Genomic DNA, 16,345 nt, shown 5'->3' on the forward strand with positions numbered 1-16,345 from the left:
AGCGTGAGGACGTTATTTATAGATGCAACTTCAACTTTGTCCTTCGCTCGCGCTGCCGCCGAGCCAACGCTCGTCGGCTCCGCCATCGTCTCCTCCGCCCACGCCGCTCCGCTGAAAGTATACATGGCCTCATTTCACTCCTGGTGATAGAAGTGCACCTCTGTTGACTGTACGTCCGTGAGTGCGACCCGCCCTCACCCTCAGCCCCCAGGCCGTCTATAGACTTTGAGTGTTCTTTATCGCTGCGAGCGTCCATGGTCCTCAGCGACAGAACTGAACTATATGGAACATCCTGGCCTGATAAGAGAGCATCGTCTGAGTCAGTGTTTTTCAACCACTGTGCCGTAACACACTAGTGCACGTAAGCACACCGACCATCGCCAATAAACTTTTTTTTTTCCGCCTGCTGGGTTCTGTTCCTGCTGTCTTCAGGTGAAGGTGAGGTCAAACCCTGCCTGTTGCCATCGCATAGAAAGTAATACAACCATTTGCTCTCGCACCGATTAAGAGTTTCCAGTTAGCTTCACGTGCATTTCTTCGTTTGTACTGTGGGAGGAAGCTGGAGAACCTGTAGAGAACCTGTAGAGAACCCAGAAGACACAGGGAGAACATGCAGACTCCGGACCCCAGGGCTGGGGATCGAACCGGCAACCTTCCTTCCGTGAGGCAGCAGTGCTGAACACTGGACCGCTGTGTTGCCCTGCTTCACGTCTTTGAGGGGTTTTTAGATTTTTATTTTTGTGTGTGTTGTTTGACTTTCTTGCCCTTCCGTGTAAATATAATATGAGCAATAAATAATATGGGGTTTAAGACAAAATATTGTCTTAAACTTGCATCATTTTCCCATTTTCATCCATTATTTCTTTTACTTTCTCAAGGCTGTGAAACGTCTCACGTAACGTTAAAATAGTATTTTGGCACATTTCTCTATTTCTTCAATCCGTAAATAATATTGAACCAAGACAAAAGAGACTTTTTGTTTGTTGCGTCAGCTCGTTGCGGGTGCGCGTTATTGGCGTTGACGTTTGTGCAGCAGTGAGATGGCGACGCGCGGAGAAGAGAAGGGGCAACATTGTGAGAGACGAAGCAGGCGGTGGATTTTCTGACAGCTTCTTCAGATTGATGTCTTTAACTTCCTGCCAGTGCCAGGCGCAGCCAGCTGTGCCATCCCGCTCTTCTCCCGCGTCTGCCTCCTCTCTGGACTTCTTCTTCTTCTCAGTGACAGACTTGAGCGCGGACGTCATTCAGACTGTCTGCTGGGGGCAAACTGAGGTTTTAAAGGGATGTGAAACAGTTTAGCTGGGTTTCAGTAACGTGGTTGTGATCATGCGTGATGGGGTGGTGCGAATTCAGATGGAGGGCAGGAAGGAGAAATGGAGAGTAGAGTGTAAAGTGGAGTCCGTGCTGTACGGATTTGGATCTCGTTTCAAGATGTCAGAAACCCAGTTAGCTAGCTAGCTAACGTCCCTCTGATGAAGTGGTCGCTGGAGACTCGGACATTGGCAGACTCCACTCCCACCGACAGGAGACGCGGGGTTGAAACACACTTTTTACAGCATTTTTCTGTGACACTTCTCACCTTTGTGAACAACAACCTTTGGACCTCTCGGTTAGAGCGATAGGAGCAACCGTAAACTACGCAAAACATCTGCATTTTTCTGTATGACACAGATCCTCGGCAACCTGTGCTCCATCTGAGCCGTGTGACGTCGTGTGGGAACAACCTGTTATGGCCTCAGCATCTCTGTCTCCCGCTGCCTCTGCCTTGTCGTTGGGTGAGATCCGCCGTTTGGATTGTAAAGCCCCAACAAAGACGTCTGAACCATTTATCTGCGAGGTCACAATCCAGCCTCAAACACTGCGCTGCAGCGCGGTGCAGCGCGGGCACGATCTTAATCAGTCTACACCTGAGGTGCGTCTGTCTCAGGGAATCTCTTTCATGAACCTTATCGCCCTCGCGATCGCCGTCGTTTTCAGAAGCCGGAGAGTCTTTGGAAAGTGGCGGCAGTAACCGAGTTTGTCCACGGTTTTCCTTTGCTTGGCTGCCAAATCTGGGCACACATCTAAACACATTCACACACACACACACACACCAGAAATATACCAGTGCCTGAAATTTATCATGATCACAGTGGCAGCGTGTTTCCAAACGTGACAGTCTAGTTTCACATTGCAGTGAGTGGAGATAACCAGTGATGAGCAATGAAAGTGTCTGTCCCTCTCCATCGACAGTCAGAATCTCTCAATTGACGTAGCACAAGTGCAACCAGATGGAGGCAGCAGCTCAACAAGTCCAGTGCAATTAAAAGACGATTAACGTGCAAAAAAAACAGCCAGGACAGCCAAAAACAACAAAAACAAACAGCAAAGGCCAAACAGAAAACGTGAAAACAACCCCGTATATAAACATGAACGACAGGGTGAAAATACACAGGCTTATTGCACAGACAACAGAATATTGCACTGAAGTCAATATGGCACTGAGGGAATAACCGCTTGCGTGTGACAGATGAACCACGACGTGATTAATGCTGCAGAAAGTCACTCAGAAATGTAATGTCAGAGGGTTTTTTTCCAAACCAGAGATTCTGCTCCAGGTTTTTCTCTCCTGGTTTTCTTCTTTCTTCTGGAGTAACATTTTGTTATGTCTTGTGTTTTTTATGGTCTTTGGTACCAAGAACAGAATCTGAAAAGAAAAATCATTGAGTAAACAATTCCGTTTGATGTACTCAAAGAAAAATGACAAGTTTATTTATTTTTTTCTGCATTTTTAAATACATTGAACGCAGCCTGCTGTCATTTTAGGTCAGTCAATTTTTTTTTTTTTTTTTTTTGGCCAGCTGCACTACTTTCCACACAGTTTTGGAATTTTGCCCTGTTCCAGACGGCAACATGGGAGATGTTGTGTACAGACGTGCAACGTTGACCATTAACATATTTGCGTTTGCAGACGTCTGTGTTTGTGCACGCTGGAAGCAGGCCGGCCAGCATGGCGTCCCGGAGAAAATGGCAGTGGAGAGATAGCGTTGAGTCACTTGGCTGTGACCTATTAGCACCCATTAATAATCCCCTGACAGTAATTACCCCGGCCAGGGAGCCGCTGGAGAAACATGATCCCTCTGCTTTCGACTACTTTGTGACCCCGCCGTGCTAACAGCCACTCCCCCACTACCCCACCCCCCCACCCCCCCACCCCCCAACCCTCCCTCCCCCACCTCCTGCCTCTGCTACTTCCATCATCGGGGCTACGTGCACCACATCAACAACTCGGCCTTGCCCCCGTTCCATTACTTAACCGCTAATTGTGCGGGCCACGGCCGGGAGTCGGGAGCCCTGACCCTCTGCGTCTGCTGTCATAGTGTGAATTCTGTCAAGGTTCCTCCTCCAGGGCCCTGCGGGACTGCTGAACTTTGCCCGTCGCAGGCGAGCACAGCACTGCTCGCTCCTATCTCACCCACCGACGGGTTCACGCTATCCCAGCGCTAACGGGGAAATATACAACACCGGTTCTATTGTGGCTCGCCGGACTCGCACGGACCGGCATGAAAATGAGGGCTTAGAAACAGCAGCACCGCATGTTTAGAGCACATCGCTTCAGTCTTGAAGGCAGCCGGATTGAGTTTCATTCGTCTCTTTGTGGTCCTGCAATGAACTGGCGACTTGTCCAGAGCGTAACTCCACCTTCACCCCAAGACTGCTGGCACAGGCTCAAGTCTACTCCAGCAGAAGGGGTAGAAGTGAGTGGGTGGATGGATGGATGGATAGATGGATGGACGGATGGACGAATGCATGGAGGGTGGGATTAACGCCTTATTTTGGTTGCATGTGCGTAGTCTTTAGTTGCGCCTTTGCTATGTTGCCATTGCGGCAGCATGTAATGGGCTTCAGCAGCGTTAAATCCGAGCTGAACTTCTTCTACTTGGTCAAACTGCACCAGCTCCTGGTTGAAGAAGCCTCTGTTCTGTCTGGCACATGTGGAAATTTCCAGCATGCCTCTGAATGCAACCTGCGATGTTGCAACAAGGGGTGCAGGACTTTCATTCTTGTCATGGCACAGAACTACTCGGTGCATAGCGCCACCTGCTACCCTGGAATGTATAGATATACATATACATACATATATAGAGGATGTGGCAGGTGCTTCTTATGTTGACATTTTGTTTTATCACCAATGAAAGTCATTAAAAGCAGTTGTGTTGACACGTCACTATCGTAACATCACAGAAGTCTGTGATCGTCCTTCTAGTCAATCCCTCACATTCAAAACTGAACATCCCTGAAAAGAAACTGTTTCTTCCTGATGCATTGCTGCACTTCCCACTGGCCTGTTTAGTTTATGTGTACATATGTATATGTATATATATATATATATATATATATATATATATATATATACATATATATATATATATATATATATATATATATATATATATATATATATATATACTTCAACTCTCTTTTCGGAGAACACAACATCTTTCTGTGGCTTGGAACAGAAGAAGAAGAGCAGGTCATGTTTAATGAATTCTGGGCTTCTCCAGGCATCGGCGTACATTCACTAGTCGTCCTTTTGAAGCGTTTGAAAGCTGGCGTTTCAGAGCGCAATTAAAGGTGAATCTTGCTTGAGGGAAGCAAAGTGTGGGCTTTTTGCGCGCCCAATTAAAATTTGAAGGCTGTCTCAGTAGGAAATCAAGGTGCATGTAACCGAGCCTAGTGATCAGAAGTGTGTTTTTCAAGTGTGTGTGTGTGTGTGTGTGTGTGTGTGTGTGTGTGTGTGTGTGTGTGCGTGCGCGTGCGTGCGCACGTGTGTGTAGGCGTGCTACACAGGATGTGTCCTGGTGCTGAAATGTGAGAAATCACATCTTGGAGTGATTCCGCTCTTCCAGAAAATGTCACACGCTCCAAGTCAACCAACCTTAATGCGTCCTCCAATGCAAAGGCCGGAATGTGCACCGCCGCATTTTCACATGTTGTGTTTTGCGTCAGAAATGCTGAATTGGTGCTCTTCAAATGTCACGGGCACTCTGTTGACATGTATACTAGAGTCAAAGGGTGCTTTACCTAATTACCGCCTCTAATTGTCTCCGTCTCTGCCACTGAGCTCGTTCTCCAGGGAGAAACCGTCAGACACAGCAGTTGGATTCCGGTGTGGCTTGAATTTTGCTGCTGGAGACGCACCTTTTTTTCTTTCCTTATTTTAATGCCCAGAGAAAAACACTGGAGAGTCACCATTCGTAAGCGTAAGTCAGCCATGAGTTCCGTTTTTCCTCTTCACTCTGTGTTTTGTTTGGGACCAATTAGAAATGTGGTAGTTTTATTTTTTTTGTGGTTAATTTAATTTTTTTCTTGCTTTTCTATGAAAGTACATCCTATCTACAGAAATATGTTGTAGAAATAGTCCGTAATAATGTTGCTTTTAGTGGGATCCGTTATGTATTTGGAGTTGGAACTGTAAATATGGACTTGCACAATAAACCTGGAATTGGAATTGAGAATTGAATGAAATTCACTTGGACGTTTTTTATTTATTTTTTAATTTTTTAAATTTTTTTATTTGTTAAGCAACTCGTATAAAAGTTCGACAACCATTTCCGCTCTTGTTTGAAGATCTTAGCCCCGCGTCCCACATTTGCCTTTTGGCTGTGCAGCTAATTTTATCAAAAATAAATTGATTTTGAGAGTGATGGCAGTGCTCTCAAGGTCACCCTAGTACATGTTGGATGTGGATGGATCACATTTGTTGACTGACATGACTCTAATTTGAGTTTGATATTAACATTGCGTTGCTTGCTGACCATGAATGGCAGCTTACAATCTGCCAAACCAGCCGTATGCGGAGACGCTCTCCCAGTTAAACAGACTGGTATTTAAAAAACTGCGTCAGTCAGCTCTTAGTACTCTTGTCCATCACCTTCTTTTTGTTGTCCAGCAGCCCTGACAAGCTGCTTTATTTTTCCTTTATTCCAGCTGTGACCCAGTTCAAGTTATTATTTTTGCTCTGTATTCATGACATTCACCTCAGCTTTCCACATCGCTGAGCCCTGTTCTTATTATCGAAATCTCGCTTTCTGTCCTAATCTCTTGTTGCTCCGGGAAACTACGTGTTTCAGGCTGATGAATACGCTTTTATTTGCTTTTTCTCCAAACTTTGACTGAGACGCCGCAGTTATGAGAACAACATACCAAGTGGGAGCAGCGGCACTGCGACCGAGAGCGGATTTATTTTATCTCCGTCAAATGAGGGTTATGTTTCTGCCGGTGCTTGTTTTGCTTTGCTTGCGAACGTCTTAATTGGCACAGTGTGGCACGTGGAACGGTTCCTTTCGCTTTTGGGCATGAGCGAGGAAACCCACGGCCGTTTGTGACTGGAATGAAGAGCAGGAAGAAGGTACTCAACATTTATTTTGCCACTAGCTCCATGAAGAGAGAAGGACATCTCAAATATCAACAATGTTTCCAAGTTTGGCCACGGACTCATGGGAAGTGGAGAGACGTTGTAGAAGTGGACCGTCCACCAGTCTGTCGCTCAAGTGGATTCAATAAGCTGCTGTTTGGATTTAATGTTACTTCTGGTAGCGTTTAAAGCTTTATGAGAGGATTTCTTCCCAACCTAATAACATCAATATGTTTTCATTTAATCAACATACATCATGTGACGATGATTGGATTATTGCTTTCATGTGTAATCTCATTATGGCTGAATGCATGTTATTAGCACATCTAATGGGTCAAAAGTGACATGTTGACCGTGGTTCCAGCTATGCGAGCTCGTCTCTGTGGTTGGGTTTGCACATTCTTCAGATACAATCTCAGGTAAATGTGTTTTTATCTCTATCAGAAAATAACAATGATTTGGAACATCAAAATTCAACAAAGCCAGGATTCAACAGCAGGAGCTTTATCAGGAGAAGTCAGAATTTTCCATGCACCCTGATGCGTATTAAAAGGACTACCTTTTTACTTGTGTGGCCCTATTTAGAGTCAAATGCTGTAAAAATAACTGGCACTAGCCTTGCTTGTTTAAACATGTCAACATTCAGTCTATAGACGGCCGTGACACGACTACAGAAGCCAGCTTCTCTGACCAACGCCGCCCCTCGGTGGTCAGCAAACTGCTCCCCAGGGGAATCACCCCGGCCGAGGCTGAGAGTTTAGACGCTGCCTCCACAAATATGTCCATAAAACCGTGTCAGCCTCTTTCGAAAAGACTGAAGCTTTCAAGCAAAAATTGCACAGAAGCAGCACTTTAATATGTTTTTGCAACGAGAAGCGAGTGCACTTTTTCTGCTATTTCCAAACGCCCGTATTCTGTTGCTAAACCCAGCTGATCACATCGGTAGCCGCTAACAATGGGTGACTGCTTGTGGCGCGAGGCTAGCACCATTTTAGCAATATTTTAGCCACAGCCGATATGACTGTCGAGGAGCCGCTTTGCTAATGTAGCCGGAGACCGTCCTGCTGTTAGCCATTAGCATTTCCCACATCATGCAGTTGCTTCTGATAGCGTCTCCCTGATCAAGAGTGTGTGTGTGTGTGTGTGTGTGTGTGTGTGTGTGTGTGTGTGTGTGTGTGTGTGTGTGTGTGTGTGTGTGTGTGCTTTAAATGTGCACTTGAGGAACGTAGCATTTATTGACTCCGAATAATTTGTTGATTTAACTGTCACGGCTTGGCAGACTTGCTGATAAAGTGGTTTGTTACAGACGATAACTATTAATGTGGGTGTGCTGCGCAGGTAATTGATGCTAGTTCAGCCTCCACAACCTTGGCCCGTTTTCAGTTCACACCATGACACTTGATGACTCACAAATAGAAGCTGTTTGCCATCCATGAGAAGCATGACAGCTTGTCACCCCTTTGAAGGTGGCAGCGCTATTTAGCTTGCCGTAGAAATTGTTGCATTTCTTGCTTTGCACTCACTCTTGACGCGCAGAGAGCCTTTATAAGTTCCATTCCATTAAGAGGCAAAACATTTTCAGACCTGATATGCACAAACAATTTTTTCAAGCAAAACACGACATACGTTGATATCCTCACAATTAACTCACACCGCTAGTAGCCTAAACGCACATTTTTACCACTATGTGATGTAAACAAAGCATAATTTTCAACAGGAACTAGAACCAAGTGTTTTACAGAAGGCCATAGACTGTTCACCCTGCTGTGCTGGAGTGAGCGCTGAACACCAGTGAGGCCTTTAAATTGCAATGAAACTTATTTGCTATTCATGAGCAGCATGACGGCTTGACACCACCGTGAGGGCGCGTTATTGAAATCTTTCCATTTCAATTTTCCACATTTAGATTTAATAATTTAAAGCACAAAGGTCGCAAAGTTGAGGGCTACCATTATATATTCAAGCAATATATTCAGATGTGCATTTGTATTTTATAAATGTGTAACTATAAAATAGTACATTTTTCATACACAGTGAGCACACCGCCATCAGCATCTCCACCCGCACTAGAAAAACCATCACCTAATGTAGATGCAGACTCAATTGTTTGCCACTGCTTGTAACCGCACGCCCACCACAGCACCTCGACATGCGCGGGCTGATTTGCCTGCGAAGGGAGTTTGTTTTTAGCGCTGCCAGTAATCTGCTTATTAGCACTAAAAGCAATAATCATATCAGTGGCGTCGGAGGACATTCTCATGGCCGCCATTGCCGCTGCTCCGGATTATAAAGGCACGGAGCCGGGGATAAGCCGTCTGGAAAGAGCAAAGGCCTCCTTGGTCAGCGGAGGAGGGAGGAGGCGGAGCCAATGGATCAAGACCCTCTAAGAGCTCGTGCACATTCGCGCCGCTCATCTTAACACTACTTAACCCCTGCGTGCAGGAACGGAGTCGCAGCTGAAAGTGACACTTTGACCCCCGGCGATCACTCCACCCGCTCACCTCACCCGACCCCGCACCCACCACCTGAGCCGCGACATCGCAGCTTAACTCTGCATGTGACCCGTGCGGAACTCTTCGCTCCATCTGATTGCTTTAATGCGTCTCATGTGACGTCAAATCGGCGTCCGCCACGAGTGGCGAGGCAGCGGGCACCTGGCACGGGCCATGGGTTCGGGTTGCGCTGGGATTCTTAAATGAATAAAAGCAACGTCGACATTTATTGGGTGTGGACAAGAAAGTCATAATGTCGGCTGTCACGATAGCAACAGTCGGAGCTGCAGCGGCAATATATCTGCTGATTATTTTCTCATTTGCACGCTCGTAAAAACCTCATTACCGCTTCCCAGTGCCGGGGTTTTTTGTCTGTCTGGCCCGTGGCCTCAGTAGTTCTTCACTTTCATTCATCCTCGACTCATTCAGCTGGAGAGAACCACAGGTGGAGCCATAACTAAATGTCCGTGTTGTCTTTAATTTATTTGGCAATTCACCAGTTTGGAAGCGATCTGTCAATGAACTGCCTGGAAATGAGGAAAGTTCCTCTGGTGTTTATTTTGCATTTTTCACCGACCAGATAATGTGTGCCAAAAAAAACAAACTTTGAGCCCTTTGTGATGTCACAAATGCCACATGCAACAGCAGCCCCAGCCATGTGTTGGTGTCTCTCCTTACTTCTAGGATCACCACCTCCTCCTCCTCCTCCTCCTCCTCCTCCTCCTCCTCTTCAGTGTTTTCGCAGGAGGCTGTAAACAGAGGGCTAACTGTTAAGCCACTGTACTAGAATGTGGGTTTTAATTCAGGCGTCGCCATTAAAACAGGTTGTGATGCAACTGTGTGTGTTCTCTCTCCCGCCCCCAGGTGTGACCTCGCTCCTCCCTCTCAACCCCTGAGACTCAGCTCCACCTCCAGCCCCGCCCCTCCCCCCCCTGGACCCTGGGACCGCCCACCGTTGTCTGCGCATCCTCAGCGAGCCGCACCGCCACAACCTCACAGGGGGTGAGGCCCCCCCCCCCCCCCCCCTACTCCTCCTCCCCCGCTGCCTCCCCGCCAGAGCCGTCCTTCAGCTTCTCTGTCAAAGGAAGGCCCCCCAGGGACGGGACCCTGTCGTGTTCCACTGACCGGCCCCTCCCAAGCGGCGAATGACAAGTGTGCATCCGAGGGTGGGGCTTGCCTCAGTCTCTCATGATTGGCTGCTGGATGGAATTAAGGTGAATGGAAGACGTTCCCAAGGAGCAGGACCCTAGCCCATCAGAGGGAGAAGAGAAAGGGTGAGTCCTCGCTGCGATTTACCGCTCAAACTCACCAGATTGCATGAACGCTGCCTCTCTGCTTTCCTGTGATACGTCTCAATTCCAGTCAGAGGTGTCTGTCCGCGCTGACTGGCAGCGCACTGCAGTCTCTGGTCTGTCCGAGCTCCAGTGACCTGGAGCAGGTCTGCTGCTGCGGGATGTGTCTGGTACAGAAACAGGATGAAGCGGCCTCGTTATTTTTCGAAAGGCAACTAAAAACACCGCTGACTTATTAACAACGGCAGTCCACGTCACTTTTCAAAAAGAATGTGGAATCAAACCTCAATCACAGCTATTTAAGTATAATTGTAAAAAACCTCTCAAACACGAGCAGATCAAGCAGCTCCGTTCTTCTTCTGCTCCTGCAGCTGAGAACGATAACATCTTTTCAGTGTTTGGTTTGCAGCTTCTTTGAACTGCACCATGATACATGAAGCGCCCTGGTGAATTCTCTAAATATGATGGGATCTCGCTGCTCTCCAGCAGTCCCGACGCTGTGCAGCTGGTTGGCGTTGGCGGACCGACTCTCTCTCTCTCTCTCTCTCTCAGCGCAGCCCCACGTGAACTCCCGTCTAATTCTGGGGTCAGGGTTATCAGGCTCAGACACCGATGGCGGTGCGACTACTATTTATAATCTCTCTCTCCCTCCCCCCCACCCGGAATCTAAACTAAAGCTGAATCCGACTGCGGTTGCCCTCCCCTTATCCATGATTGATGAGCACATCCAGTCTGAGCAACAACAAACAACAAACGGGACCCTTTTCAGCCGCTTCTTATTAATGAAAACATAGCATTAGTGGGATGGAGCCTCTTTCCTGGCGTGGAGGAGGCCTCGGGCAACGTTATCAGTCAAATACACTCCGCTTCACTTTAAGGACGGGGTGGGGCCAGTCTTTTTCAGGAACATTTTGTTCTATACTTGAAAAGAAGGAGAGGGGGGGGGAAAGGTGCGGCTGGGAGCGGAGGTGTGTTGTGAACACCTACCGCCTCTGTTTAGCCTGAGGGGGGAAATGTAAAGTCAGAGGAGTTCATAAGGCTGAGCTGTGCTTTGATGAAAAGTTGACAGTCTGTCATGCTTGTTTCTGAAACAAGCATGACAGAAAGTGCCGCGGCCCAGCCAGAAACTGTGATGCACTGTGGCTGTTGCTGACGTTATTTATCATTGGACCGTCAATAGAAGTGGTTCAACATGACCTTATAAGGTCATGTGCTGCTACATCCAGGTTTTTTTTGATTCCCTATTTCTTATGGCAAACAAATACACTGCATAGGTGGAAGAAAAATGGAAAAAAAAAAGCAGCAAAATTTGGATCAGCATTCTGTCTGTCGCATTATAAATGGGCCAATCAGATGTCTCCATCAGGAGTGCAGCCAGCGGCCGCTTTCTTTCTTTAATCACAACAGAGCGCCACCCAAAGGAGGCTTGTTGACTCAAACTTGGAAAAACAAGTATAGTTCAGTGCTGAACTAAATCTTCATAGTCTTGAAGGTCAAGTCAGAAGATCTTCAAGCCTTCTTGCATGAAGTCAACCAAATCAGTTAGATTAAATCATCAAAAAAATTAATCAAGCAATGTCGCTCGTGTCACTGCTGCTGCACAGTTTAGTTATTCACTTAACTAAATTGTACCTCTGCCTCCTCCTCAAAGCCAGTTGATTGGTCCCACCACATTCAGACTTTCTGAAATGCAGCAGGCTGGACGAAAGATGGAGCTGTCAGATTTTTCGACTTGAAGTCTCTCCGGCCCAGTTGCTTTGGGGGGAGGGTGTGCGGGGAGGGGGGGGGGGGCTATCTGCTATCTGTTTGTGAGACCACGCGGGATTTATTAGTCTCAGATGAGCGGGTAAGAGGAGACGAGAAGCACGCAAAGGCAGCAGCAGACTCTCGGTGTCACCTCAGCAGTCAGAGTGTTGGGCTGAGGCTCTGTGTTGGTTCGCCACAGGCGGAGGGGGGAGGAGATATTTTTTGGCTAATTCGAGGCGTGTCGCAATTCTGTGTTATACCCAATGCGATGCTGCAAGGAGAGCGTCTCACGTAGTGTGTGCACCGTATTACAAGCCGGCGTTAAGAGCGTCCAGATTCCTGGGTCGGCGTGGACACCTGTCAGGAGATTAACGGCTCTGCCACTGCTGTCGAGGGTGGTGGTGGTGGGGGGGGGGGGATGATGGGAGGGGGGCACAGTTGGTGCGGTCATGGACACGAGGCTCCTGTTCAAGCATTCAGCAAATCCCGAGTCGAGTTGCAACACCTGCACTTGGTGCTGGTTGGAGGCTCTTTGCACTCACTGGATCAATAGAAGCCCGAAGTGGAGCAGCAGGAGGTGAAGGAGGAAGATGATGAGGAGAAGGAGGAAGGGGAGGGGAGGAAGATGATGAGGAGGAGGATGAGGAGGACTCGTGGGTCTTCAGGCTTCTCGGGTTGATCTCAGCTCTGCGTTCTCCATGATGCCTGATCGTGTGAAGTCTCCGCCCCCCGGCACTCGGCCCTCCCCATGGCCGGCTGTCTGCGTGATGTTTCCAGCTCTTTGAAGTGATGTTGTGGCTCTCGGCTCTGAGGCAGAGTGGCACATCAGGCTGGACTAGAGGACGGGTTCTCTCTATATTATTATTCTTTTATTTTTGCACACCGGCCCGCTGGTGCCAGGTAGTTTGATCTGTGGGTGGTTCCTCCGTGTTTACGGTTTTTACTCTTGTTGGCTTCTGCTAAATTAAAGTCTTCCTTTCCTTCCGCCCACTGCCCTCTGTTTCCACGCTGCTGCCGTGCAGTGCAGTGTTTCCCCAGTTGACAACACTCGACTCCTCCCCGCCCTGGAAATACATCCACTGCATGTCTGCATTGGTAATTGAACTCTTGATATAGATTTTATCACTTGTTGCATCATGGCTTCATCAGTTGGAGACCTGGACTCCTCCCACATAGCAGAGCTCCCATCAGATGAGGGACTGCTTTTGTTTAGCTTGTATGACTTTGAATTGAATGTATACAGCATTGCATTGTGATATCATGGAGGAAATCTGTTGTTGTTGTTGTTTAACCTTCATATTCCTGCCATCTCAGTTAAGACATGAGCGTAATAACCGGATTGTGAGTTTGGTCTTTGCGTCTTCTCTCGTTCCCTCAGCGCTGCACTTGTTATAGTCACAGAGCAACACAACTCAACTGTCAGTGTCCTTGTTCTCCTGCAACAATCTCAGCCCGAAGAGCCATAAACAAACATCAAGCAACAACCAGTTCAGAGTGTCGAGAATGAAAGCGGCTCTCGCCTGTCTAAATTCTTCACTGGAGTGTATTTGATATACATCCCAACACCCTCAGGGAGGATGAGAATGAGACTCTTCTGACGGCTCGCTGTCACAGTGAACACATTGCAAGTGGCTTGATAGGTTGTTTGAAAATCTGGTATAGTGACTGATTGAGCTTCTCCAGTGCATCGTGATAACTGTTGTGCAATTCATCAGTTATTGAACTATGTCATTCTGATTTTATTGGAAAATGTAAATTATTGAACAACAAAAAATGGCAAATAATCCCTTGAATTTGGCAAATATTTTGCAAAAAAACTGACAAGAATACAAAATAAACAAAGACCAAATGCAGTTTTTTATCAGGGATTCATATTATATACATATATATATAATTGTGTTTCATGTATTTCTGTGTTCATTATTGTGGTTCAGTGCTTGTGTGTGTTGGGAATCAGACGCCTTGATTTTCTCAGTTTCTAGATCTCTCCTCAGTCCAGCACCATGTGTAATTTAGACAGTGGTGGGAAGCTGGAAGGAACGTGTTGTCCATTAGCGCTGGATGTAAGTGATAACACAGACCCAGCTGGAGGCCAGTCGCCTCAATAATGGGCCGTTGTTGTCCACACGCGAGGACAAGGAGCCTCATTCAGTGTCGGCGTAGGGTGGCGTCCTGCATGTTTCTGTGCTCCGAGTCTCAGAGGTTCCCACTTTGCCTCATGAAGCTCCAGTCATGAAAGGATGTGACGCTAGGATTGATGTAAAGACGCAGCCTGTTTTACTTCTCAGAGCTACGAAGGTAAAGACGGTGGAGTCTCATCAAAATAAAGGTTCAACTGTTTTTTTATAGGGAATAAAAGGAAATACAGGCAGTGACAGAACCCAAAACATTTTAATTTGAGCTCCATTTAACTTTTTTCTTTTGTGCATTTGTGTTTGAGTTTTTTTATTTAGCTATTGTGCTTCTTGACATTATTCAGTCACAGTGTGGATGAGTTGCCCTCCTCTCTTAAAGCAATATTGGATCGGGAAAACAACTGTTAAACAATTAACATGACTTGATTTTTCTTCCCCCCTCTCTCTCTGTCTCTGTAACGTGCTTGTTTTGACTGACTGGGCGGGCAAGTGACTCGGTGGCAGTCTCAGGTGGAGATATTGGCAGTCCTCCAATCAGGACTGGCTGATCCAGGCCAACCAGTGCAGTGCAGCGGGGTCTCCTGTCCTGAACGGGAAGAAGGCAAATGTATTTGAGCGTGTCGGGAGGCTAAAGATAGCACAACTGCCAGAGACATCAGGCTGCGAGAGTCGTCGCAGACCCGAGCTCACACACATGCGAACGCTACACAGCAGCGGCATATCGGCAGCTGCTCCGCCATGCATATTTTACATCCCCACTGCTTCCTCAGGTCAGCGCTGTAAGTTTCCTCCTCCTCCTCCTCTGTCTTCTCTTCGTCTTCCGTGGCTCTCCAGAGGGGCTGCGGCTCCTTCAGGAGCAGGAATTAGACAGTTCAGCGCCCGTGTGTGTGTGGTGTGTGTGTGTGTGTTTCTTTAGGGGTTGGCTCAAGTTGCTCAGGGCCAAGACGTGAGGAATCGTGCATATTTGGGATGGGAAATCACACGTGCGTCCTGCGTCGTTGCCTGCGCCGTACGTGCACTCCTGTCCCGATTTGCGAACCGCGCACAACCACTCTCGGGGATACTCGGCCAGCTACCGTGTCCTCTTTTTTTTCTCTCTTTCCCTCTCTCTCTCTCTCACTCTCTCTTTCTCTCTCGCTGGCTCGCTCACTCTCTCTAAATGCACAAAACGGTACATTTGCGCACGTGTTCTGCAGCTGGATCTGAAATTCAACCCCGGCTGCCTGCGATTCCGCACGAGCGGCGCAGGTCTAAACTTCTCTCTGTCGTGTTTGTTTGCATGTTTGTCTAGTGGAGTGGTTGCGACCACCACGTCAGAGGGGAAAGTTGATTATTACTGGGGATTCCTGCTGTACTGAGAACACTTTTTGTCTCTTATTTCCACTTCTTGGAAGGCCAGTTGACTTAGATTTTTCTCTGTTGGTTGTTAGGGAGGTTAAAAACTCCCCAAGCTTCCTTTCTTGAAGACGCAAGCTAACTTATATCAAAGCCAACCGATTGTGGAGTTAGTCAGGTGTTGACAAAGTGTTGTTTCTTCCTAACTTTGGCATCAGTCGCTGCTGCCTGGCTTTAGTTTTATGTGTGTGTACAAAAGCAAACAATGTGAAAAATCAAAAGGTCACCATGGGGAACTCTGGTAACATGAGAGTTCCTACCTCGGGAATGAATAATAGGTAAATGGCGACTTTGTTCATATTAATTTTAGCTAACGTGCAGCCGCATGGGAGGAGTAGCTGTCACATAGCTGACAATTTGATTGCTGTCGCCTCTAGCAGCGGCATGAAGTGATTGTGAAGCCAACTGGCAGAGCAAGCTACTTCTTTTTTTTAAGGAGGGCTCATCATACCAACTTACATCTCCAGTTCACATTCATCAAGCGCTCGGGTGACGCATAAATACATCAAGGCTGCGCAGCACTTTTGAATGCAGTGTCATGTTGCAAAAAAATTGCAAAGGTGTTTGTGAAAACACCAGAGTTGCCCCCTAGTGGTGGCCTGCATGGAATCCCTCCTCAAAGTGAATTCAAAGGGGTCCCTGGATACAAAAGATTGTTGATAGTGTCATCACACTGATGAGTGTTTATTTTATCGAGCGAATTTAATTTGAACCGTGTATTGAAAGCTGCAGCCTGGACTTGTGGCTCTGAGAGCACTTGTCTCGTTTGTGATATAATTGCAGTGTGCGTCTGAGTGTGCACGTGAGCAAGACTACTATCTCTCGCAAGTCATGTGACTACTGCTCAGAGCTGCTGGTGTTGAAAACAAGCGACCCTCCATGCTAGCT

The 16,345-nt window shown here is 47.3% G+C and overlaps 1 protein-coding gene across 5 annotated transcripts in view; it reads left to right on the plus strand.

The window, feature by feature from the left end:
* LOC142893914 (thyroid hormone receptor alpha-B) overlaps positions 1–16,345 on the plus strand; it is a 111,004-nt gene that overhangs the window by 71,305 nt on the left and 23,354 nt on the right. For all 5 annotated transcript variants that reach the window (XM_076034892.1, XM_076034896.1, XM_076034893.1 and 2 more), the window contains one exon: positions 9,754–10,163. In XM_076034892.1, the coding sequence (XP_075891007.1) occupies positions 10,108–10,163 (56 nt within the window). In that variant the 5' untranslated portion in view covers positions 9,754–10,107. The remainder of the gene's footprint in view (positions 1–9,753; positions 10,164–16,345) is intronic.

The sequence above is a fragment of the Nelusetta ayraudi genome, unplaced genomic scaffold (assembly GCF_046127955.1).
Source record: "Nelusetta ayraudi isolate G7.1 ecotype Tasmania unplaced genomic scaffold, CSIRO-AGI_Nayr_v1 ptg000042l, whole genome shotgun sequence".
NCBI lineage: Eukaryota > Metazoa > Chordata > Actinopteri > Tetraodontiformes > Monacanthidae > Nelusetta > Nelusetta ayraudi.